At 42.2% G+C, this 26,318-nt stretch overlaps 1 protein-coding gene across 6 annotated transcripts in view; it reads right to left on the minus strand.

Moving 5' to 3' along the window:
- The window catches only part of adam11 (ADAM metallopeptidase domain 11), a 163,081-nt gene that overhangs the window by 134,230 nt on the left and 2,533 nt on the right, over positions 1-26,318 (minus strand). For all 6 annotated transcript variants that reach the window (XM_043675211.2, XM_043675210.2, XM_043675216.2 and 3 more), the window contains one exon: positions 332-398. In XM_043675211.2, the coding sequence (XP_043531146.2) occupies positions 332-398 (67 nt within the window). The remainder of the gene's footprint in view (positions 1-331; positions 399-26,318) is intronic.

Here is a 26,318-nt window from a genome sequence, read left to right on the forward strand (position 1 = left end):
TCAGCGTCATTTTCATCTTTATGCGGCTGACGTTTGACAGTTCTTACTCACAACAATAGTCCATACAAATCAGAATAGGTTGTTGAAGTGGAGGGGTCCTCAGATAAAATTAGTTGCAGTTTTTGGAGGCTCCTTTCTGGACATCACTTGGGGTTTTTCGCCTCAATGTCTCAGAAATCTTTTGTAATTGCTGCAGAAGTTTGTGTGTTCGTGTTACCTGCTGCTCAAATGCTGTTTCTTCCTATTCTGAACTGTTCACACACTATTTATGTATTTATATTGTCATTTTAATTTGTCATTGTTCCATAAGCCAGTAATATGTTTGTCTTACCAAAGCCTGTGTGGTCTTTCCTTCATCCCCGAAATGCCTTTCAACGTAATGTGCTGACAGCAATTCACTGATAAAGACAAGGGAACAAAAAATGGAAATGTGAGCATACAAACTGACCTGGTATTCTACAGGGATTAGATCTCAATTTGTCAGTATACTTCAGGATATTGAGCATCATAAAAGATAACAAAGGTATTTACAATTAAATCCCAGTCGCTCCATTACAATCTCTAACTACACTTTAATTCAATGCAGGGATTCCACCGACATTGCTTTGCCAGATGGCAGTTCTATTTAATTACACTTAACATGGAAAAATTACATTCGGAACTTGATCTGAGCTTGCCTTTGATCAGATTATATTCTTGCCCTTTAGTTCTGCTATTGCTTCTAATAATGCTTTGGATTAACCTCTTTAATTCCACTAATGTATTTTTCTGAGTTTGTCTCTTGTTTGATTATGTGTAACAATGAGATCACCTTTCATTCTTCTAAATTCAAGGTAACTACTCAATCTATCATAAGGGCAATTCTCTCACTTTAGGAACCATTTCAATGGATCTTTGTTGTACCTGCTTTGCAAAGCAGATACAAATTCTTTGCTGCACTCTAGCTGTGATCTCACCAAGGTCTAATACTATTGTGGTAAGATTTATTTATTTTGTTATAAAGACTATGCATCATTTTCCTTCTTAATTGTATACTGTAGCTCCATAACAACTTTGCAATTCATGTACCCAGATTCCTGTGAACATCACGTTCACCATTTGAAAAATATTCTGCTTTTGAATTTGACTTTTCAAAAATGGATAATGTCACATTTCCCCACATTACACTGCATCTAACATGCTCGCTCACACTTGCTTAACATGTCTATATTGTTTTTCAGCCTTTTGTATCCTCCTCACAGCTTACTTTTCCACCTCGCTTTCTATTACCTGGAAACTCCAACGCATTACACTTGGTGGCCTCACCTATATAATTGATATGTTGAAAATAGCTGAGGCACAAATAGTGATCCTGTAGCATATCATCTACAGACTTCCAAAAATGACCTGTTTATTCTTACTGTCTATTTGCTGTCCTTTAATCAATCAAGATCACGCCCTCCTATTACCCACAATTTAATGAGTCCTCATTTTGTTTAACAGTTTCATGTGGCATCTTTTCAAATGTTTTTTGAAAATCCAAATCTACCTCCACTGGACTATCCCTATCCAACCTAATGGATATAAATTCAACAAAAAAAAACTTTAACAGATAGACAAACGTAACTTCCTTATCAGATTATGTGCTGACTTTTCTCAGTCATATTATGATTTTCCACATACGCTGAAACCACTTTCTTAACAATATGTCCCAGCATTTTCACTACAACTGATGTCAGGTTAACAGGTTATCTGGGTGAAAGTGAGGACTGCAGATGCTGGAGATTAGAATCGAGAGTGTAGCACTGGAAAAGCACAGCAGGTCAGGCAGCATCCGAGGAGCAGGAAAATCGACATTTCAGGCAAAGTCCTTCAACAGGTTATATGATCTGGTGGTGCTGCTGGTAATGATGTAGACAAGCAGGAGGCTGGAAGAACACAATAAGCCAGGCAGCATCAGGAGGTGGAGAAGTCAACAAAAGTGGGAGAATGGGGTTGAGAAACTTTATCGGCCATGATTGAATAGCAGAGGACATTTGATGGGCTGAATGGTTTCATTTCTGCTCCCATATGTTATGGTCTTACGGTTTCGGGTGTAAGGGGGGGGGGGCAGGAGAGTTGCAGATGTGGGGCTGTGGGGGATGTTGGGTAGGGCAAGGGCCGGCATAGTGAGGTAGGGACAGATGGTGCGTACAACTTGGTTGGTCGATGAGAGGAATGAATCCTCCAGAGGATTGGAAGGGAGGGGGAGTGGCTGGAAAGGCAGTCAGGGGATGGGTGGGAAGGATATTTGAAATTGGAGAACTCAACGTTGTGCCCTCCGGGCTGTAGGCTGCCCAGGCCGAAGATAAAGATGTTACTCCTCTAACCTGAGTCTGATTCACTGTGGCAATGGAGGAGGGCAAGGATGGACATATCAGAGAGCAGATGGGAGGGGGAATTGAAATGGGCGGTGACCAGGAGTCCAGGTTTCCCCTTACGGGCCCAGTGGAGGGCTGTCTGGATGACTGAGAGAGGACGATAGGTGGACATCTGGGATGCTCAGGTGTGGAATGTCTTCTCGACACTGCAGATGTGACAGAGACAGAGGAATTGGGAACATGGGATGGAGGTTTTGCAGGATACTGGATAGGAAGAGGTGTAGTCCAGGTAATTATGGGGGTCTGTAAGTTTATAGCAAATGTCAGTCCATAAACTGGAAACAGAGAGGTCAAGAAAGGTGAAGAGATAGACCAAATGAATTTGAGGACAGGGTGTAAGTTGTTAACAATGTCGATGAACTGCTCCAGTTCAGCCTGGGTGCAGGATGCAGAACTGATGCAGTCATCGATGTAACAGCAGAAGAGTTGGGGAACAGTACCTGTGTATGTATGAAGAGGGACTGTTCAATGTCACTGAGAAAGAGGCAGACGTAGCTCAGGCCCATGTGAGTGTCCATGACCGTCCCATGGATTTAGAGGAAATGGGATATGACAGCAGCTCTTGGAGGTAAGACTTTCTCCTCAGTAGGATGGAAGTTTTGCCTGAAATCAATTAACAGCCATTAAATGGTTGCAGTTAGCCAAGCTGAAATGGGCCCTGTCCTGACTTTGAAGTTCAATGGACTCCAGTTTCAATACAGTATTCAGCTTTCTGTCTCTGAAGGAAGCATATTTGCTTGCACTAATCTCATTTGATACATCCCTATTGAAGCATTTACAAATCTGTTTTGTCTCGGCCTAGTCCACATGCATATTCCCTATTCTTCTTCCATCTTTTATCCAAGAAACAATAGGCAATGTCAAAAACACAGTGCGAGACAAACCATAAGGAGTACAAGTCAGCATGTAGAGTATATTAAGATTACGGGGAACATTCAACCCAAAGAGATCACACCCACTGAACCCGGAAGTTTCTGAATGCATAATCAAGGAGACTTAGTAAACTTCATCAACTAAAGGCTTTTGATGTATTTTGGCATGAGAGATTGCCAAAAAATAAACATTGATCTAATAGTGTGGAATGAAGTTGGAAGATGGATGATAAATTGGCTATGAAAATGTTTATAAATGGTTGTTTTAAATAGGATAGCCTTCCAGTGAGACTTGTTTACTAATAGGCTTCCTCAGATTAATTAGATTCCTACCTTTTTTTAGTTTTTAATTAATTCTTGGCATTTGGCTGTGAGTAGTAAATTCAACATTTTTATCACATGTTCCTAACTGTCCTTGCTCATTAGTGATGAGAGAAATGCCAGAAGTATAATAATTAAGATTATGGGTGACACCAGATGGTATGGCCAGTTTCAAGTTAATAATAATGATCTTATGGTCAATTGCTCAACAGAAATTAAGGTGAGTATAATAGACCATGAACAAATAGAGATATCTCAGAGAGATGGACCTAAGACTGACAATGAGGATGTCAATACAGACAGGGGATCAGTTATACATGTAAGTGCAGAGAATACTTCATCACTGGTTAAAATGTGCTGGAGTGCTTTCAAAGCGGCTTAGATTTGCTTGGAAAGAGGAATACCTCACTACAAGGTAAAGGGACAAAGTCAGAAGTCACACGAGACTAAATTATAGCCTGACAGGTTGATTTGAAATCACAAACTTCTGGACTTCACCTGATGATGGAGCAACACTCCGAGAGGTTGTGATTTCAAATAAGCCTGTTGGGCTATAACCTGGTGTCATATATCTTCTGACTTTGCCCACCCCAGTCCAACATCAGCACCTCCACATCATAGTGTAAAGGGAATTCTACCATGACTCCAAGTATAGCTACTGAGCATGTGCAAAAGGAGCCATATCATGAGGTCAGAACACATAGCTCTCTCTTACCATCCTCTGTAAATGATAATGTTTAATAAGTCCTAATATTGTTCACTCACAAGAGATTAGATCTCACATTATTATGCAAATAAAAAGTGGAGGGGGATGGAAAATAAAATACCTTGACTAACTGAATAATTTACCCTTATGGTGTAATGTTCTACAGTTTCAGATATTAACAGCTTTGATTTAGATAAATTTGCATTGAGTTCCTCATTTCAAACACCGTAATTTTCACTTTATTATATTATTTCTCTGTCTCTGACCAAAAAAACTTAAAGACACAAAGATGAAGAAAGAAGCCATTTCACCCCAGAACAAACTCACTAATTAAGACAGTCAGGTTGCATACTAGACTGAATAGTACTGGGAGAGGAAAGCACAAAGAGAAAAAAAGATTATGATCAGGAGATGGAAGGCAAAACTGAATTGTCCAGAGGGCATATCACTCTAATGGAATAGCTTGCCAGCTGCATGCACAGACACAAATGTACTGAATCATAAAAGGCTCATGATTTAACTTCCTTTTAAGATAGGGTTGCAAATGGTGAGGCTTTTATTTAAAAAGCAAATTGTTTCAATTTTTGGGCAGTTATTTCCTGTGACTGCATGCTATTACTGTGATGACAGGTCACTTATTTATTCCAAACACTCGAGATCAGGAGATATGTGACAATGGCTCAGGGTGTCAGTGTCACTGGTTTCTCGTTGAGTACCTTTCTGAAGAATCTGGCTCCCCTCTAACTAACTAGCTTCAGATCAGACAATTACCAACTAATGGATGGAGGAGAAAAACTGCTTGAATAGATGATCATACAACAAATATTAAGTACAGGAGTCAGTGCCAAATACCAGTTGACAGAAGCAACAATTCAGAATCTGCTGAATCTGAACAACAATCATAACAGAAAAAACATCGAACCACAAATTACAAGAAAAGTGTTGACAGGGCAGGGGAGCAGTGACAGTAGATATAGTTATTAATGATAAAAAAATTGGGAGAATTAATAGAGCAAGTTTGGATATATGGCTGGGGCAGATATTGGCAAATTGAATCTGAGGCAGGACTTAGGAGTGAGAATAAGGATCTTGATCAAAATATGTTTGAAGATAGAGTGGACCTTTCTCAGGTCAAAGAGGATAATACAGGACATTATGAAAGAGGTATTTTGGATTAGCTGGAGACTGTGATAAAGAACAAAGAACAGTACAACCGAAGAATAAGCCCTTCAATCTACCAAGCTTATGCCAACATGACACCCATCTAAACTAAAGCCCTTGGCCTCTACACGGATCTTATCCCTCTATTACCTGCCGACTCGTGCATCTGTCAAGATGCTTCTTAAACATTGTTATGGTAACCACTTCCACCACCACCTCTGGCAGTGCATTCCTGGCATTTACCACCCTCAGTGTAAATAAACATGCCTCTCACATCTCCTTTAAACACATCCTTCTTTTTACCTGAAATCCATGTCCTCTAGTCGTTGTCATTTCTACCCAGGTGAAACAGACTCTCACTATCCATTCTATCCATGCCTCTCATAATTTTGTAAACCTCTTATCAGGTCGCCCCTCATCCTTCAACATTCAAGTGAAAACAAACCAAGTTTATCCAATCTCTTCTCATAACCAAAATCCTGTAAACCAGACAACATCCTAACAGACTGTTTCTGTATCCTTTCCAAAACGTCCACATCCTTCAGGTTATGTGGCGACCTGAACAGTACACAAAAGCCAAGGTTCTATTTGCCTCCTTTGTACTTGCTGTGCCTATGAGCTTTTTGTACTTCATCTATGAAGATATCGCTACACCACTGCATTTCTCTCCATTTCACCAATTTTCTATTCTTCCTACCTCATGCTTTCCCACATTACTGAGGGAGAGAATGTCTGCATCTGTGAGACAGAGAGAGAGACAAGGAGAGATTCAAAAAAGGAGATATTCCAGAGATAGATGATAGTAATCTTATGACTTGTCAGGATGGAAACTCAGTCAAGCAGCATCAAGGTGGTGCCCATTTGGCAGAGCTTCATGGAGCAACTGAAGAAGAAGGTGATGCAGCCCTGAGGCACATTCAGACGAGAGCCTGATAGTTGTGTTTGCATTTGATGACACTGAGTAGCACGACATTCAAGATTCAAGGTCAGGCAAGCAGTTGGACAATGCAACTGCCTTGGGGTTGATGATTGTGACAGAGAAGTACATCATAGTGAAGTCAAACTTCTGCCTGTAGATTATATTACTATGCGGTCAAAATGTCGATCGTAAATAAGAAGGCAAACAAACATTTCTTGGGGAAATGATCAGAAAGTTATTTTGTATACATTTCAGAAATTTCCCTCCCGTGTTGGCCTTCACATTGCTATTTTTCCAGTCTATATTAGAATAGATGACAATCCCCATTATTATTTCACTTGCAATTGCCTGACCAAATGTCCTCCTCTAACCCCTTGCAATTATTTGGTCTTTTATAGTATAAATGGAGCAGCTCATCCATTAGTCTTTAATTCAGACCAGGGTCTTTGAACTCTCCAGCATATCAGAGTTTGCTCGAATGTGGCAGTAACACTGGCAATGCATCTCTCTACTTTACCTATCCTAAGTTCATTGTAGGCTGGAATATTAAGTAGATTTTCTTCCCCTTGTTTGAGCCAGGTCTCTATTACTGTTATTAGATCATGTGGCTATTTGGCTATTAGTGGGCAGCATGGTGGCACAGTGGTTAGCACTGCTGCCTCACAGCGCCAGAGACCCGGGTTCAATTCCCGCCTCAGGCGACTGACTGTGTGGAGTTTGCGTGTTCTCCCGTGTCGGCGTGGGTTTCCTCCGGGTGCTCTGGTTTCCTCCCACAGTCCAAAGATGTGCAGGGTGGGTGAATTGGCCATGCTAAATTGCCTGTAGTGTTAGGTAAGGGGTAAATGTAGGGGTATGGGTGGGTTGCGCTTCAGCGGGGCGGTGTGGACTTGTTGGGCCGAAGGGCCTGTTTCCACACTGTAAGTAATCTAATCTAATCTTGTACCTTCGGCACAATTTTTAAACAATTCCAGCTCAATGAATTTAGCCACTTGACCTGCATGAAGCTTCCTCTTCTTTCTCCCTTGTTCAGATTCCACCCAATTCTGAACAATGATTTATTCCAATGTTGCTCATCTCTCAGGCTCTCTGTGCATCTTTCAATTGAACTGCTTTCCCCAATAAGTTGGTTTGAACTGTCTTCCCAAAGAAATGTAAATTATGTAAGAACACTGAATCACAGATATATGGGCAGTGTTTTAAATATTCCCAACCCACTCCCTCAGGCCTTTCCAAAGTGTGAACATCTACCTTACTGCAGACCCCATCAGAAATTAGACTGCTATCAATACTGCTGTTTCATGACAAGCGATCATTATTGGATCTTATACAAGAGTACACTGATTAATATGCGATGCCAGAGATTAATGTTTTTATCAAAACAACTTTTGTGGTTATGAACAATTTCAGTTGTAATAATGCAGCTAACACGCCAAACAAAAATGAAAGCAGAGAAGCTGAAAAAGTCACATTAATACAGGTCATTCCTTGTTGCTAGGCCAACAATATCAGTGATAACTGAAGTACTCTGCACCAAGTTATTAATAGCTCACTCTCCATCAACAAACGATTTCTCAATGTTCACTTTGAACAACTGATTAAATTACATCTGTTGGCTTACAATGCAGACTGCAATACAACTGCAATCGGTACAGCGAGTTTTCAATCCCTGGTTCAGAGTGTAAATGCAGCATAATTCCAAATAGAGGACCTCAATAAACTTACTTATTCTGTAAGGGAACATCTTGTCTTTTTCAGTTCTTTTAAATCCAGCAGATTGGTTTCCCTTTAATGAGGGAATGTATCGAAGTCTCATGTATAATTTGGGTTAGACAAATACGCGTAATGATTTGTGGAAAGTGAGCAGTTTTCTGGCAGTGCTCTGTTTCTCAGCAGATATACAGTAAGTCTCTAGATGTATGACAAACCAGATATTAAACTGTACACTGTTGGAGAACTAAGTATTTTGTACAGTGAAAACACTGGCTCAGTATAAGAGGCTCTGGTAATGCCGTGGCAGTGTTCCCACCTCTGAACCAGGAATCTTGGGTTCAAGTCCCACTTGTTCCAGGTGGTGAATCATAACATCACTGAACATGCTGATTAGAAAATATCTATATATTTAAATTCAAACTTTGACTAATGCCAATTCTCAGTGCTTCTCAGTGCAAAAAATAAAATCAGATTGAGTCAATTCCATTTGCAGCAAAAGTGATCTTCCTGCTACAGAAGTAAATTCCAGCAAGATCAGACAGGAGGCAAATCATTGAGCTTTGTGCATGATTCTGCAGTCCATGTTGTCATCAAGTGAGGTTCAGCTCGGAGAGCAGAGGTCAACTGCGAAACACACCAGCAGCAGCATTGCAAGGGAGAAACTGGTGAATGTTTCTTTCTCTAATGATCTCCCAGCTGTACAGTTTGCCAAAGGAAAAACTTCATACCTGCTGTATGTTTTAACACACTCATGGCCAAACTAAGACGACATAAGCCAAAACCAGTCAACCAACCGTGTTTGAAGCCATAGAATTTAGCTTTGTTATCCTGTTTTCCATTGTGCTTGATTTTAATCTCTACCAACAGGAAGGTAAATTTTAAAAGATATAATAGCTTACTTCAGGAGCTCAGCGTTGTTCACTTTTTCTTGGCGGCAGTTGGAATGGGAGGAGCGACAGTGAGGACCAGGGGCCCGATGGGAAGGTAAATTTTAAAAGATATAAAAAGTTTACCTCGTGTATAGGTGGAGCGCACACTGAGCAGCAGCAGACATTGGGCGGCTGAATAAGTGAGACTTTATATGTGTGTGGTTGCTTTACCCGAACTGCTACTTGGGTAGTGTCTCCCACCCGTCCTCCTCCTCGAACCAACAAAGGTTCTGTGCACCAATTGATAAGTTGACTGGTTTATTATTTTTTTAAGTTTTCAGTAGTCTTTTTTAAGAATTTAGAATAGTGGGAATGGAGGGGAGGACAATTGAATGTTCCTCCTGCAGAATGTGGGAGGTAAGGGTCACCACTAGTGTCCCTGCTGACTGCATCTGTGGGAAGTGCACCCAACTTCAGCTTCTCAAAAACCATGTTAGGGAACTGGAGCTGGAGCTGGATGAACTTCGGATCATTGGGGAGGTGGAGGGGCTTACTGAGAGGAGCTACAGGGAGGTAGTCACGCCTCAGGTAAAAGAAGAAGGTAGATGGGTTACCGTCAGGGTACAGACAGGGAAGCAGTAGGCAGTGCAGGGATCCCCTGTGGCCGTTCCCCTCAGCAACCGTTGTTGAGCGGAACAACAATGGTATAGGTTTCTAGCACTGAGTCAGTCCCTGTTGCTCAGAAGGGAAGGGGAAAAGAGGAGCAGAGCATTAGTCACTGGGGGCTCCATAGCTAGGGAGGCGGATAGGAGGTTCTGTGGGTGTGTTGCATCCCAGGTGCCAGGGTTCGCGATGCCATGTTTTCAGGATCCTTGTGGGGGAGGGGAAGCAGCGCCAAGTTGTGGCCCACATAGGCACTAACGACATAAGTAGGAAGAGAGATGGGATTTAAAACAGAAATTCAGGGAGCTAGGGTGGAAGCTTAGAGACTGAACAACAAATCTCTGGTTTGTTGCCCGTGCCATGTGCTAGCAAAGCGAGGAATAGGGAGAGAGAGTAGTTGAACACATGGCTACAGGGATTGTGCAGGAGGAAGGACTTAGACTCCTGGATAATTGGGGCTCATTCTGGGGTAGGTGGGACCTCTACAAACAGGATGGTCTACACCTGAACCCGAGGGGTACCAATATCCTGCACTGGGTGGGGGGACTTGCTAATGCTCTTTGGGTGGATTTAAACTAATTCAGCAGGGGGCTGGCGACCTGAATTGTACTTGGAGTATCAGGGAGGATGACAATAGTGAAGTCAGAACTAAGATTTCAAGATTGCAAAAAGGCATTGGCAAGCATGAAGTTAGATTGAAGTGCGTCTATTCAACGCCAGGAGCACCTGAAATAAGGCAGGTGAACTTGCAGCATGGGTTGGTACCTGGGATTCTGATGTTGTGGCCATTTCAGACACATGGATAGAGCAGGGACAGGAATGGTTATTGCAGGTTCCGGGATTTAGATGTTTCAGTAAGAACAGAGAAAATGGTAAAAGAGGGGGAAGTGTGGCATTGTTAGTCAAGAACAGTATTACGGTTGCAGAAAGGTCATTTGAGGACTTGTCGATTGTTGTAGCATGGGCTGAGATTAGAAACATGAAAGGAGAGGTTATCCTGTTGGGAGTTTTCTATAAGCTTCTGAATAGTTCCAGAGATGAGGAGAATAGGATAGCAAAAATTATCCTCGATAGGAGCAAGAGTGTCTGGGTAGTTGTTATTGGGCCTTTAACTTTCCAAATATTGACTGGGAATACTATAGTTCGAGTACTTTAGATAAATCAGTTTTGTCCAATGTGTGCAGGAGGGTTTCCTGACACAGTACCTAGACAGGCCAACAAGGGGTAAAGCCACATTAGATTTGGTACTGGGTAATAAATCCGGCCAGGTGTTAGATTTGGAAGTAGGTGAGCACTTTGGTGATAGTGACCACAATTCGGTTAGGTTTACTTAAGTGATGGAAAAGAATAGGTATATACCGCAGGGCAAGAGTTATACTGGGGGAAAGGCAATTACGATGAGATTAAGCAAGATTTAGGATGCATAGGATGGGCACAATTGAAATGTGGAGATTATTCAAGGACCAGCTACTGCAGGTCTTGTTAAGTATGTACTGGTCAGGCAGAGAGGAAGTTGTTGAGCACGGAAGCCATGGTTTACTAAGGAAATTGAATCTCTTGTCAAGAGGAAGGCGGCGGCTTTCGTTAAGATGAGATGTGATGGCTCAGTTAGGGCGCTTGAGAGTTACACGTTAGCCAGGAAAGACCGAAAGAGAGAGCTAAGAAGAGCCAGGAGAGGACAGGAGAAGTCATTGGGAGATAGGATCAAGGAAAACCCTAAGGCTTTCTATAGCTGTATCAGGAATAAAAGAATGACGAGAGTAAAATTAGAGCAAATCAAGCATAGTAGTTGTATGTGGTGCATGGAGTCAGAGGAGATAGGGGAAGTGCTAAATGAATACTTTACATCAGTATTCACACTAGGACAAGACAAAGTGGTCGAGGAGAATACGGAGATACAGGCTACTAGGCTACATGGGATTGAGGTGGATAAGGAGGAGGTGTTAGCAATTCTGGAAAGTGTAAAAATAGATAGCTCCCATGGGCTAGAAGGGATTTATCCTAAGATTCTCTGGGAAGCCAGGGAGGAGATTGGCTTTGATATTTATGTTGTCATTGTCTACAGGAACAGTGCCAGAAGACTGGAGGATAGCAACTGTTGTTCACTTGTTCAAGAAGGGGAGTAGAGACAACCCTGGAAATTATAGACTTGTGAGCCTTACCTTCATTGTGGGTAACGTGTTGGAAGGGGTTATAAGAGATAGGATTTATAATCATCGAGAAAGGAATAAGTTGATTAGGGATAGTCAACACGGTTTTCTGAAGGATAAGTCGTGCCTCACAGACCTTATTGAAATCTTTGAGAAGGTGACCAAACAGGTGGATGAGGGAAAAGTGATTGATGTGGTGTGTAAGGTGTTTGATAAGGTTTCCCACCTTATAAGGAGGCATGGGACTGAGGGTGACTTAGTGGTTTGGACCAGACATTGGCGAGCTGAAAAAAGACAGAGGGTGGTGGTTGATGGGAAATATTCATCCTGGAGTTCAGTTACTAGTGGGGTACTGAAAGGATATGTTTTAGGTCCACTCCTGTTTGTCATTTTTATGAATCACCTGAATGAGGGCATAGAAGGATGGGTTAGTAAATGTGCGGATGACACTAAGGCCGGTAGAGCTGCGGATAGTGACAAAAGGTGTTGTAGGTTACAGGGAGACATAGATAAGCTGCAGAGCTGGGCTGAGAGGTGGCAAATGGAGTTTAATGTGGAAAAGTGAGAGGCGATTCACTTTGGAAGTAGTAACAGGAATGCAGAATTCTTGGTCATGTAGATGAGCAGAGAGATCTCGGTGTCCAGGTAAATAGATCCTTGAAAGTTGTTACCCAGGTTGATAGTGTTATTCAGAAGACATACAGTGTGTTAGCTTTTATTGGTAGAGGGATTGAGTTTCAGAACCATGAGAACATGCTGCAGCTGTACAAAACTCTGGTTTGGAGAATTGCATACAGTTCTGGTCACCGCATTACAGGAAGGATGTGGAAGCATTGGAAAGGGTTCAGAGGAGATTTACTGGGATGTTGCCTGGTATGGAGGGAAGGTCTTATGAGGAAATGCTGAGGGACTTGAGACTGTTTTCGTTAGAGAGAAGGTGGTTGAGAGGCGGCTTAATTGAGACAAAAGATTACCAGAGGGTTAGATAGGTTGGACAGTGAAAGCCTTTTTCCTCCAATGGAGACAGCCAGCTCGAGGGGACATAACTTTAAACTGAGGGGTTATAGATAGATCTAGGACAGATGACAGAGGTAGTTTCTTTACTCAGTAGTAAGGGCGTGGAATGCACTGCCTGCAATAGTACTAGACTCACCAACCTTAAGGGCATTTAAATGGTCATTGGATAAGAATGGAATAGTGTAAGTTATATGGGCTTCAGATTGGTTCCACAGGTTACCACAACATCGAGAGTCAATGTGCTGTACTGTGCTGCAACGTTGTATGATTTCCGAGCCCACCCATGCACTGCTTTTGGTGTTGATAGGCAAGAAATATTTGCACCACACAACTGTCAGGCAATGACCTTCTCCAATAACAGACAATCTAAGCACCCCTCATTGAGATTCAGTGGTGTTACTGTAAATGTATACCTCACTATCAACATCTCGAACTTTATCATCAACTGGACTCGCCACATGAACACAATGGCTACAAGAGCAGGGCAGAGGCTCGGAATACAGTGGTGGGTAAATCACCTCCTGAATCCCCAAAGCCTAAAAGGCACAAGTCAGGAGTGTGATGGAATACTCCTCACTTGCCTGGATAGCTTCAACAAGACTCAAGCAGCTTGGTCTGATCCCAGACAAAGTTTGACTGGTACCATATCCATGAACCATCACTCAATCCACCACTGATGTTCAGTCACAGCCGTGTGTACCATCCATAAGATGCACTGCAGGAATTCACCAAAATTCCTTCAGACAGCACTTTCAAAACTCATGACCACTTCCATCTGAAAGAACAGCAGCATAAAATGCCATGACCTTTGTGATCTCCTTCAAGCCACTCACCATCCTGATTTGAAAATATATCGCCATTCCTTCACTATCGCTAGGTCATGGTGGGTCTACCTGCTGCACCTGTACCATCACCTTCTGAAAGGCAATTAGGGGCGGGCAATAAATGCTGGCCAGCCAGCAATACTCATGTCCCACAAATGAATTTAAAAAATTAAATAGGCTTTGCACCTGCAATTGGAAATCCGATTTAAATTTACTTGATTCGGTGTGGGTTTCTGAAGCATTGCAAAACCTGCCAGTGATAAATTGAAGACTCTATATTAAACAAGTGGTTTCCTGGCACTACTGGTGGGCCAGAGGGCACCGGAGTGTTTCTCCAAGTGCCAGAAGTAAAACTCAGAAAGGTGCTGTCTGAAGGAATTTTGGTGAATTCCTGCAGTGCATCTTATAGATGGTACACACGACTGTGACTCAACATCAGTGGTGGATTATGTGATGGTTCATGGATATGGTACCAGTCAAACTTTGTCTGGGATCGTACCAAGCTGGTTGAGTCTTGTTGGAGCTTGAAAGCTAGAAACTTTCCTGCCTTATACTTCCCTCTTATATTTGACTGCTTCTGGAACCCACTCCACTCTCAACTGCATCTGGTGATCCATGCTTGGAAATGCAGACAGATATAACAGGCGCCATATCAAGACAAAAATGGGTTTACACGATTTGAATACAGGAAGCAATGGAGTGCACTTTTGAAGAGCCCGTGCCTTCAGGGATATCAAGAAAAAAGTGGAAAGCGAATGTTTTCCATAAAGAAGCTGCTATGGTTGCACAGTGCAGTTCCGCATACAAATGCGCTCATTTCAAAAACAATTTTCTTCTTACATGAAATATTCACCAGTTCCCCATCTCAGCAATACAAGTCATGTTGAATTTCTGTCATCCAGAATAATTTCACAGTTTTACATTATTTACGATACAGCTAGTCTTAAATAATACAAGAATATAAAGCTGCATCCCATTGTAAAGGAACACTTGCTCCATCAAGGACAAACACTGTTTCACATCTAAAATTAAATTCAATACCTCAGTTTTAAAATATTCATTTATCCTTCACATTCCTCCTCTAGCTTCCCACCTCCACACATTTTACCTCCTCCTGCCCTAGAACCAATCTAAGTTTCAGCGTGTTTTCAATTCTGGCTTTGCTTGTATTCCCAGATTTTGTCCCAGAGCAGCTGGGTTTGCTTGACGTTCAGTTGCAGCAAGTGTTGGCCCATCCATGACTTTGTGTCAGCCTTCCTGTCTGATACTATCAAAGCTCATCATGAGGCTGATCATGAGGGGTAGAGTTCAGTGTCATACTACGCACAAACAAGGGAAGAAGCCAAAGAATTTGGCAACATACAAAGGGGTTTATTCAATGTTCACCCCAAAATCAAAGTTTAATAAGCATTAGACAGCTTCAGGTATCTTCATAACTATTTCACAGCAGCTCACTAATTAACAGGGAAATAAATAAATAAGTTTGAGTTTAGCTTCAATGGAATCTATGCTGTTGTGAAATCTTCTTATGATTGACTATTGCAAAACCAAAGGAGAGGAACACTTATTTTGCTGCAAATCCTTTCAAGTCTAACTAAAACCTTGAAAATTCAAGACCTCCCAAAACTGAATTTTCAGAGGCTTGATAGCATTGGATTTACTGCCGTGGGTAGCCTTGTGCTGGCTGTTCTCCAACAGCTATACATTATCCCCAAGATGGGAGAGAAAATGATAGGGGCAGGGGAGCAGGCTGTTCATGGCTTTGACCCTTGCCGGGCAAGTCAGTGTCAGCTGACGTCTCTGAACAAGCCTGCCCTGCACCTGTAATGTGCCACAAGAAGCTAGATTAGTGGATAGTGAGGCTTCTACCACTGCAGCTTCCACTGACTCACACAGCTACATGGACGATACATTCTCACACCCTGCTTCCTGTAAAGACACTACACCATTCTCCTGGTTTCTCAGTCTCCGTTGAATCTTTTCCGATGATGCCAGCATCTACCAGGGGGTCCTCTGAAAGTCCACCTACCTATCACACTCTCAGTTACCTCCCCGCCAGCCCCATCCCCTCCCACTGATCTCTCAGTCTCCTGGCCCACAAGCCTCATTCCTGATGAAGAGCACTTCCCCGAAATGTTGATTCTCCTGCTCTTCGGATGCTGCCTAACCCGCTGTGCTTTTACAGCACCACACTTTCGACGTTAACTTCCTCAATCAAGGATTCCCCAGCACTGTTGTTGACTGGCTCTCAGTCCCGCACTATGGCCTTCACCAACTCTCTTCCCGCCCACAATAGCAATAGGGTCCCTCAGTCCTCACTTTCTATCCAACAGCATTCATGTCCAAAGGATTATTAACCACCATTTCTGCCTCCTCCAGTGGGATGCCACCACCAGACACATATTCCTATCCCTTATCAGCCTTTCACAAAGACCATTCTCTCTGAAACATGCTGGCCCACCCCTCCTTTACTCACAATAGCACTCCCTCCTCTACAAGCTCCATGGCAACCGCAAAAGGTGCAACACTTGCCTGTATACTCATTATCCAAGATCCCAAACACACCTTCCAGGTGAAGCAGCGATTTACCTGCACTTCATTCAATATAGTCTACTTTATTCACTGCTTACAACGTGGCCTGTTCTACATAGGAGAGACTATATGCAAACTGGGAGACTGTTATGGATGAGGCCAGATCCCCTCAAAACATTAGAAGAAAGTAGCCCAGGCCCTAATTTTATGAGTTGTTTTCGGAGGTAAAATCAATTCTGAAGAATGATCACTGCGCCCAAAACGTTAATTCTACTTTTTCTTCCACTGATGCTGCCTGACCTGCTGAGTTTTCCCAGAAATTTCTGTTTTTGTCTCAACATTTTGCCTGCCTGACTGATGGTGAGCTGATCTTCATTTCCCATATCCTATTCATCACCAAAGACTTATTTCCAGTTGTGTAACATTTGCCAACCACTGCTCCCAATGCTGTTGCAAATCCTTAGTCAGTCACTCTTAGAAAACTACATGCTCAATTTCAGCAAGCTTCTCACCTTCTTGCATCAATGAACTCCAACTTATCCAAACATGGCCAGCTATAAATCTTCACGTGTGTTAACTTTAACTTGCATATCATTTCTATCCTTAAATATCAGTGTTGGTTTCTTAATTTTAAAACCTGTTGTGCTACCTATCCATTGAATTTTACTGCCACTTTTCTGTTTCTAAAATAAACTTCTCAGAGTCCAGTTTTTTAGCCAAACTTCTTTCATCTCTGCTAACTTTTCAGTTTATAGCCCAGGATCAATTCCTTTTGTCCAGTTTGTTCTTTTCTCCCCACTCTCTAAAGTACCTTACAATCTTTCCGATGTTAAAGGCACTGTATGAATGTAAGTTCTTGCTGAATCTCTGCCAATATTTTGTTAGTCTGACAGTGGTCATTGCTCCTTTGTCATTTTGTCCTGACCCTCCGATGGTCCTGTACATTCCCCATCTTCCCAGTAGCCACCATGCTGTTACAGGCTCTCCCGCAAATAGCCAAGCAGATCAGATCACTGTTCCTGGTCAACTATTATAATATGAAGGACTTAATCTACTTATGGGGGTAACAGTACATTTGAGCTTGGATTAGGATTTGATAATTCACTACACTGTAGTAAAAATAAAAATATTGAAAAACATTAAGAGCGAGCGATATTTAATGCTGTCAGGCCGATGTGACTGATTGCCTACACTCTGTTTATGCTCATATTGACTATTAAGGGCTTGTCTTGCAGATCTTCATGCTTGACAACAATTCAAGTATGCATAGTGTAGACTCACTCCTCAGCTATGACAAAAGCTTTCTAAGTTATGAAACTCAAACAGCACTTGAGTACTTCCACATTTCTATGTCAGCATTGCAATTATACACTATTAGAAACTACACTTGTGAAATGGAGATTTCCCTGCACCATATGTGAATTCACAATCATTCTAATGCTATTCCCTTACCTGCTTCCAAGCACAACTTTATAAATGCAGCGAGAATAATCATCAAAATCTGGTGCTTTTACACCAAGAAGCATCCACTTCATCTTAAAAATGTCACTGCAACTTGCCTTGAAGGTAAGCCTTCAGAGGAGGCAGCTGCTGAGGGAACCAAGTATGAATACAAGTTGGAATGTATTTAACTCTTATGTTGTTATTCTGTAAACAGAACTTCCAACTGTCAGAAACCATCAGCTCATCTTAAAACTCCGCTGTCTCATGTTCACATGCCATCAACAGTTGGATTCTAGTATTCCCAGGAGACTATTAGCGGTAACAATTATGGAAGAAAGCATATAGCAACATGGCGAGTTTTGAGAAGATTTCTAACTCAAGTTGAGGTTCTGCTTGTAAGTATGCTCAATGAACTGGGAAGTTCATTTTCAGACATTTCCAACTGTAATTCTAACAACATGCTCATCGATTTGGATCCCATTTACCACCCTCTAAGAAAATGAACAGGAAATGACATCACAGAAAGTGACATCACCAACCTAAGGAAACCTAAACACAAACAGAAAGTGGGTCACAAACACCAGTGCTTTACTAGAGGCTCATTGATGATGTAACCTAGTACGGTGATGCAACATCTGAAAATAAACCTTCCAGCTCAGCGAGCAAACTTACATCTATAGAGCAACATCAAAGAGGAGAAAGTGAGGACTGCAAATGCTGGAGATCAGAGGCAAAACGTGTGGCGCTGGAAAAGCACAGCTGGTCAGGCAGCATCAGAGGAGCAGGAGGGTTGACATTTCGAGCACAAGTCCTTCATCAGGAATGTGACATCTCATGGAATCTAAGTTTTACTTTTTCAGTCAATTTATTGATGGGCATAGTGCCATGGTGGGTTTCAGAACCCTTATCCCCAGAACATTAGTTTGGGATTCTAAATTGCTCTCATTCCTGAAGAAGGGCTTATGCCCGAAACGTCGATTCTCCTGTTCCCTGGATGCTGCCTGACCTGCTGCGCTCTTCCAGCAACACATTTTCAGCTCTGATCTCCAGCATCTGCAGACCTCACTTTCTCCCCATTCTAAATTGCTCGTCCAGTGAGGTTACCACTATGCCATCAGCTACCCTTATTTGGGTTATTGTCCCTTATTGGACTCTCTCACAATGGAATTTCTTCTCCCTGTCAAATTCTTTAATCTTCAACACTTCAGTTGTATCACCCCAAACTGTTTACATTTAAGGGAATGCGGACCTAGTTTGATCTGGCTGTTGTGGCACCGTAGTAGTGTCTCCACCTCTGAGCCAGGAAGTATGGGTTCCACCTGCTGCAGAGGAGTACAATAACATTTCTGAACAGGCTGATCAGGAAATATCTATAAACCTAGCTTGTGCAACCACCCCTCATAATTTATCCCTGATATCAATATGGTAAGTTTTCACTGCAAACCTTCCAAGGTCAGTACTTTCCTCCTCAGGTGTTTTCTGCAGAACTGGACACAATATTCTTAAGAGGGTCTGAACATAAATGTGACATCGCTGTAACCTAACTACCACACTTTTCCTTTTCAGCCTTTGAGATAAGTTGCCATCAAAAATATTTATTTGCCATCACTAGCTTTTAGTTATTTTGTATACAGATCCTAAACCTTCTACTTCTCCATAGTTTGAAGTTCCTTACCATTTAGATACCATTTTCAATACCCAAAGTATAGATCAATCAAGTCGATACAAAACCGGAGATCTCTGATTGAAGTTCCACAAAGTCGTTAAGGAAACATGTATCAAGTCATTTTCCAGATTTGCAGACCCAACAGGGAGGCTGACAACTCCTTGGAAATTTGGGCATATACAGCCCATGATTGTCTAATCTTAAAACTGGAATGCAGGATTGTGCATAATGCAAAACTGTGTTGCTGATTTAGACCGCCAGTGGACACAGCTGTTTGCTGGCAGAGAGGATATGGAAAATTACTTCTGCATTTGATGTTAAACTGCTTAAAAATGAATTATCATAAACTAGCTTGGAATCTTGATCAGGGCTTTTCTTTTGAATTGGCAAGTGTTGAGTATATGACATTGCCATCTTCTTACTTGAGCTTGCTCCACAGGTCAAAGACTTGGCATTCTTGTGGTGTATGATCATCTCCTGACTGTCCCGTGCCTGACTATCATCTACAAAACACATAAGTCAGGAGTGGGATCATATACTCAGCACTTGTCTGGATTAATGAAGCTCCAAAAACACTCAAGAGTTCAACACTATCCAAGTGAAAGCAGCCCATTTGATTGGCCCCCCACCCATCATTTTCAACACATTTTCAACACACCGTTTTCCCTTCTCCACCAAAATAGGACGGCAGCAGCGTCCACCATAACAAGATACACAGCAACTTGTCAAAGCTCCTTCAACAGCACTTTCCAAACCTGTGACATCTAACATCTAGAAGGACAAGGGCAGCAGATATGTGGGGACATCAACATCTACAAGTTCCCCTCCAAACCATATATCATCCTAACCTGGAACTGGATCATCGGTCCTCCGCTGTTGCTAGGTGTAAATGCTGGAACTCCCTTCCTAACAACACCATGGGTGTGCCTACATCACATGGACTGGGTCATCGACACTTTCTCAAGAGCAGTTAGGGATGGGCAATAAGTAGCCACACTTCATACTCGTACACCCTGTGTACAAATTTTTGAAAACGTCCTTCAACACAAAACATCTGAGAAACTGAATTGACTTCAACTAATAATCATATTTAAAAGGATTAAATATAAGCAAAATACAAACAGAACACATTTCTCCCATGTTGCAATCCATACTTAATTCAGCACACTGTTTCAAAATAATAAATCCGATAAACATCTTAGATCTTCAAAAATTATTCAGTTAATGTGAGGATTCTATACTGAGCCTCTCTGTGTCAGGTCAGATATTCATGGGATGCTCCACTATTTGCATCTTTGTGTCCGATTGGTGAAGCAAAGCCAATAATTAGTACCTTCGTTTTTTGATTCAAAATTTAAAACAGGACTCTGAAAGGTAAGGCAGTCCTGAGATACAAAGCATTGTTCAAATGTATGGAAAACGTCCACAGGTTTTCTTGATGACATGTTTATGTATATTGAACAATATTTCTGATACAGTAAATGACATCCGTCCTCACTGACATCGGTCACTGATGTCCAGCATAGCAATTTTTTGTGATAAAGTTTCTCAATCATGTCATTCTGAAAATGTTACTTCCTTTCCCACTGCTTAAAATTAAGAAACTGATTGAAACTAAAGGGGCAGTTAAGCTTCTAACAATACTGTCAACCCTGGAATTTCCCGGTGGCCCAGTGGTTAGCACTGCTGCCTCACAGCGCCAGGGACTCAGGTTTGATTCCAGCCTCGGGCGACTGTCTGTGTGCACATTCTCCGCGTGTCAGCGTGGGTTTCCTTTGGGTGCTCTGGTTTCCTCCCACAGTCCAAAAGTGTGCAGGTTAGGGGAAATGGCCATGCTAAATTATCCACAGAGTTCAGGGATGGGTAGGTTAGGTGCAATAGTCAGGGGAAATGTAGAGTAGTAGGGGAATGGGTTTGGGTGGGATACTCTTTAGAGGGTCAGTGTGGACTCGTTGGGCCAAATGACCTGTTTCCACACTGTTGGGATTCTATGAACAGTAGTATTAAAATCAAATATGCGTTACAATTTTAAGACAGGTCAAACCTCCAGAATTCATGACCTTGTCCTCCAAATACAGTTTAATATTTACAATGAGCATTTACAGATGCTAGAAATCAAATTACAGATGATTGGTTTACTTATTAACTGTCTATCACCCCCTTGACCACAACCTCACCTCCCATCACCAAACCATCAACTCCCAGACTGTACACAACTCCATCTCAGGGGAGCTCCCACCCACAGCTTCCAACCTCATAGTCCGGGAACCCCACACTGCCTGGTTCTAACTCCAACCTAACATTCACAAACATGACTGCCCCGACTGACCTATTGTCTCGGCCTGCTCCTGCCCCACTGAACTCATCTCCACATACCTCAACACCGTCTTTTCTCTCTGGTCCAGGAACTCACCACCTATATTCGGGACACCACCCATGCCCTCCAGCTCCTCCACGGCTTTTGTTTACCTGACCCCCGAAGTCTCATCTTCACCATGGACATCCAGTCCCTCGAACCCTACCCCTCCAAACGCAACAGGGACAGAATCCCTCTAGCCCTCGCCTACTACCTCATCAACCTCCAGATACATCACATCATCCTCCGCCCATTTCTCCCATTTACAAACATACCCCTGAAGAAGGGCTCATGCCCGAAACGTCGATTCTCCTGCTCCTTGGATGCTGCCTGACCTGCTGTGCTTTTCCAACAACACATTTTCAGCTCTACCTGTGCTCCATAAAGATATTTCCATCTGCGATTGTCTTGTGAGGTCCACACCACCCTACCAATCCACCCTCCCCTCCTGGCACCTTCCCCTGCCACAGCAAGAACTGCAAAACCTGTGCCCACACCTCCCCCCTCACCTCCATCCAAGGGTCCAGAAGTGCCTTCCACATCTGTCAGAGATTTAGCTGTAATTTCCCATGTCAATGTTGCTTCCGATGCGGTCTCCTCTACATTGGTGAGACAGGACACCTACTCGCGGAACGCTTCAAAGAACATCTCCGGGACACATGCACAAAGCAACCCCACCTCCCCACGGCCAAAAATTTTAACTACCCCTCCCACTCCCCCAAAGACATGCAGGTTCTGGGCCTCCTCCATCGCCAAAGCCTTACCACCCGCTGCCTTGAGGAAGAACGTCTCATCTTCCCCCTTGGGATCCTCCAGCCACATGGATTCAATGTAGATTTCACCAGTTTCCTCATTTCCCCTTCCCTCAACTTATCCCAGATCCAACCAACTCGGCACTGCCCTCTTGAACTGCCCTACCTGTCCATCGTCCTTCCCACCTATCCGCTTCACCCTCCTCTCTGACCTATCACCTTTACCCCCACCTTCATCTACCTATTGCATTCTCGGCTACCTCCCCCCACAGCTCCACTCCTCTCTCATTTTACTCTCAGCCTCCTTGGCCCGCAAGCCTCATTCCTGATGAAGGGCTCTTGCCTGAAATGTCGATTCTCCTGCTCCTTGGATGCTGCCTGACCTGCTGTGCTTTTCCAGCACCACACTCCTGACTCCTAACTTGTTAACTTGTCAGGAGACTATAAGAATTATACAGTGCAGAATAAGGCCATTCAATTTATACCAGCTCACCACTCCATAAAAATTCGGCATCATCTTGAAAACCTGTACACCTATCTGCCCTTACTTTCTGTTCTAAGGAGATCAACCTGATCATCTTCCCATTTAGCACAAAGCTGGAGACCTTCATCCAACTAGCCACGAAACGACACGACCAGCTATCCTTAGAAGCCACACACGCGGCTGACAAGCAACATGAGTTCGACTGGGATAACACTACTATTGTAGGACAAGCCAAACAGAGTACAGCCAGGGAACTCCTAGAGGCATGGCACTCATCCACAGATTCTATCAACAAACACATTGACCTGGACCCAATATACCGGCCACTGCAGCGGACAGCTGGGACTGACAACCAGAGGTGGCAGAGACAAACCACTATAAATGCCAGAGGAAACATCACAGAAGCGCTTCACAGGAGGCTCCCAAGCATCGAGGATGTCACCTAGACAGGGGACGAAACGTCTGCAACACAAATTCCCAGCTCGGCAAACAGAACCACAACAACACCTTCATCCATGTTGCCTTTCTTGTAAATCCCCTCTGCACCCCATCTAAAGCTTTGTCATCCTTCCGAAAATATGTATGCAGAAATAGTCAGAAAACACCAGCTGAAGCATAAACAGTGATTTCAAAATATTTTGTACACCTTCATAACTGTATTTATGAAGCCTAGGACCTCATGTTTTGTTAAAAAACAGCTATCAACTTTGCTTCCCACTTTAAAGATTTGTACCCGTGAAACCTACTCTGCTTCTGTTTAAAGTTGTACCATTTAATTTGTTCTGTTTCTATTTATTCCTTTATTTCCAATTTTGAAATTATCCCCTTTATAATACCCATGTCCCAGTTATTAATATATAAAATATGTGGCCCTACCATACATTTCTCTCTGATCTGAAATTCAACCACTCACCAATCTCTCTGCTTCTGTTTCTCCATCAGTTTTGTAGCCACACTACTAATGCTTCTTCAATTTTGCCAACAGACTACAATACACTACATTACCTAGTGCCTTTTGTCTATATAAAAATGGGCTCTAATAAGTTTATGTACCTTTTTACCTAATCTCTTGAATCGCTTTACATTAGCTGTAGGACATTTTGGAGATAGGAAAATTGGAGACTTTTGTTCGATAACATCCCTAACATTCCTAAGAAGAGGGGGAGGCACTATCCAGATCTTTCAATAAAAAAACGGTTTCAATAATTCCCAGCACAAAGCTTCTCTACCCAGCAAAGAGCAAAATAAAGATTGGCCTTGACAATGACAATCACTTTATACAAGTGCTAACATTCAGTCATTGCACCCTGTCTAAATGAATAAACAGTTGTAAAACTCACCCAGATACAAGTGGCAATGAAGATAATGCAGCTAAATTACAACTGCATTAGCAGAGTATTTGTTACAATTAATCTTATTTTCTTTATTTTGTTCATAAGTACTACTGTACGCTTCCACATTGCAAGATTGATAATGACTTTCTAATTACTCAAGGCTCACTTTCAGATCCTGCGTCAGATTTTCTTAAAAAAGTTGTTGTGTTGTTAGTTTTCAGCATTCACATCCTATTCTGTCAATCGCTTTGATTGGGATTTTTGATCTGCTACTAATTCTTGAACATCCAATGTGACCCAATATCTGATTGTTACATTGTAACACAACATACTGTCATTCCAGAAGCACTAACAAATGGGAGAGGTTCAACAATTTAGATTTTACAAAACACTTTCAAACTTGCTCTCTTCAAGACTAACTGGAGACAAGAAACCAGGCATCTGGACATGCATTGGTTTGACATCTTTTGCTAAAAATACTCATCTATTGCTCAATAAATCAAATATTTTAATAGCAATTGCAATTTCCTTTTAATTGCCACAATTTAGATGGTTAATTTTATCATCACAGGCTCTTACTTTTTCAGAGCGCTTTATAAAAAGCGATCAACAATGCAAAGTAAGACAGAAGAAAGGACACAAGCATTCCCTCTGGAATTTCAGTTCTCCAACTGCATTCCTTCCCAACTTCAGAAAGTTTTCCTCTCATACACTGTTGGGCTGGTAACCTGCTGATCAGAACTCCTTCTGAAGAAGAGAAGTAAAACTTTTCCTTTATTCCTAGGCTGCTGCGGTATGTCTCCTCATCACTGGGCAAGAACTTGGGAGAAGCAAAGGATCAGATACTTTGGACGATTGTTTCAGGTCTTGAATAACAAAAATCAAGGAACTTGGGAGAAGATGGCCAAATTCATATCCACGTGGTAAATGGGCTTTCTCTGTGATTTGACAAGTGTTCAGTGCGTACATTTTGATCAGAACATGTAAGAGGTTGGATAATGGTTTGCTTATTTCACAAAACATTATTTTCCAAAAAGCACAGTTACTTCACAATCTTCAAAATTGGTTGTCTCAACACTTTGCTGCTGAACACTCCTCAACGTTGTCATATTTCAAATTTCTCTCAGTTCATTCAATAAATAATTTAAAATCCCCAGCATTTATGGCACTCTCAAGAGTGACCCATTAGAGGTAAAATTAGTCTTTAATGTGAGCACAAAATGGCTAATTAGAGAATCACATGCTGTTTGAACTCCTTAAAGTCAACTGAAAATCAATCAAAGGTCAATTTTATCCACAGCTGCTTCCCTGCCCTGTCTAAGTTCCAAATACCTTGAAACTTGCATTCATCCATCCCATATTTCCCAGTATGATGGCAGGATAGAACTAAGGATAAACCAAATTGATGCACATCTTAATCAATTTCTCTACATAATTGAGCTGCCTGCCTAGTGGCAGGGTTTGGGACATCAGTCATGGCTGGAAGGAGTCTTGCATTGGGTGTAGGGGGACACAGACATTGTGGTTTATGTAGGAACAAATGACACAGGCAGGATGTACATGGAAATTCTTATGGTCAGTATGAGGAGATAGGTGCCAGATTAATAAGCAGAACCCTAAAAGGTCGCAATCTCTGCATTACTAACTGTGCCATGTGCAAATTGGCATGGGCAGATCAGATGAGAGAGATTAAGATGTGGCTCAAACACTGCTGTGGGATAATTGGGTTATGGTTCATTGGAACTGACACCAGTCTGGAGAAAGTGGGATCTGTAGGGATGTGACTGTCTCCACCTGATTCTTGCTTGGACCATTTGACCATAAGACAGTAGCAGACATAGGCCATTCACTCCATTGAGTCTGCTCCACCATTGAATGAAATCATTGCAAATTTGATCATTCTCACCTCCATTTTTCTACTTTTACCACAAATCCCTTGATTCTGTTACTAATTAAATATCTGTTAACTTTATCCTTGAACATATACAGCTTTGACAGCAAAGAGTTCCACAGATTTACTGCCCTCAGAAGAAATTCCTCCTGATCTCTGCACTGCCTACAATGCCGATGCTATTACATCCTTTACAAGATAAGCATGCAACAAAAAAAAGGAACATAGGTTCTCTTATCCTTCAAACTT

This window comes from Chiloscyllium plagiosum, unplaced genomic scaffold (genome assembly GCF_037043375.1).
Source record: "Chiloscyllium plagiosum isolate Xiang-an unplaced genomic scaffold, Cpla_swu_hap1 HiC_scaffold_32, whole genome shotgun sequence".
Lineage (NCBI taxonomy): Eukaryota > Metazoa > Chordata > Chondrichthyes > Orectolobiformes > Hemiscylliidae > Chiloscyllium > Chiloscyllium plagiosum.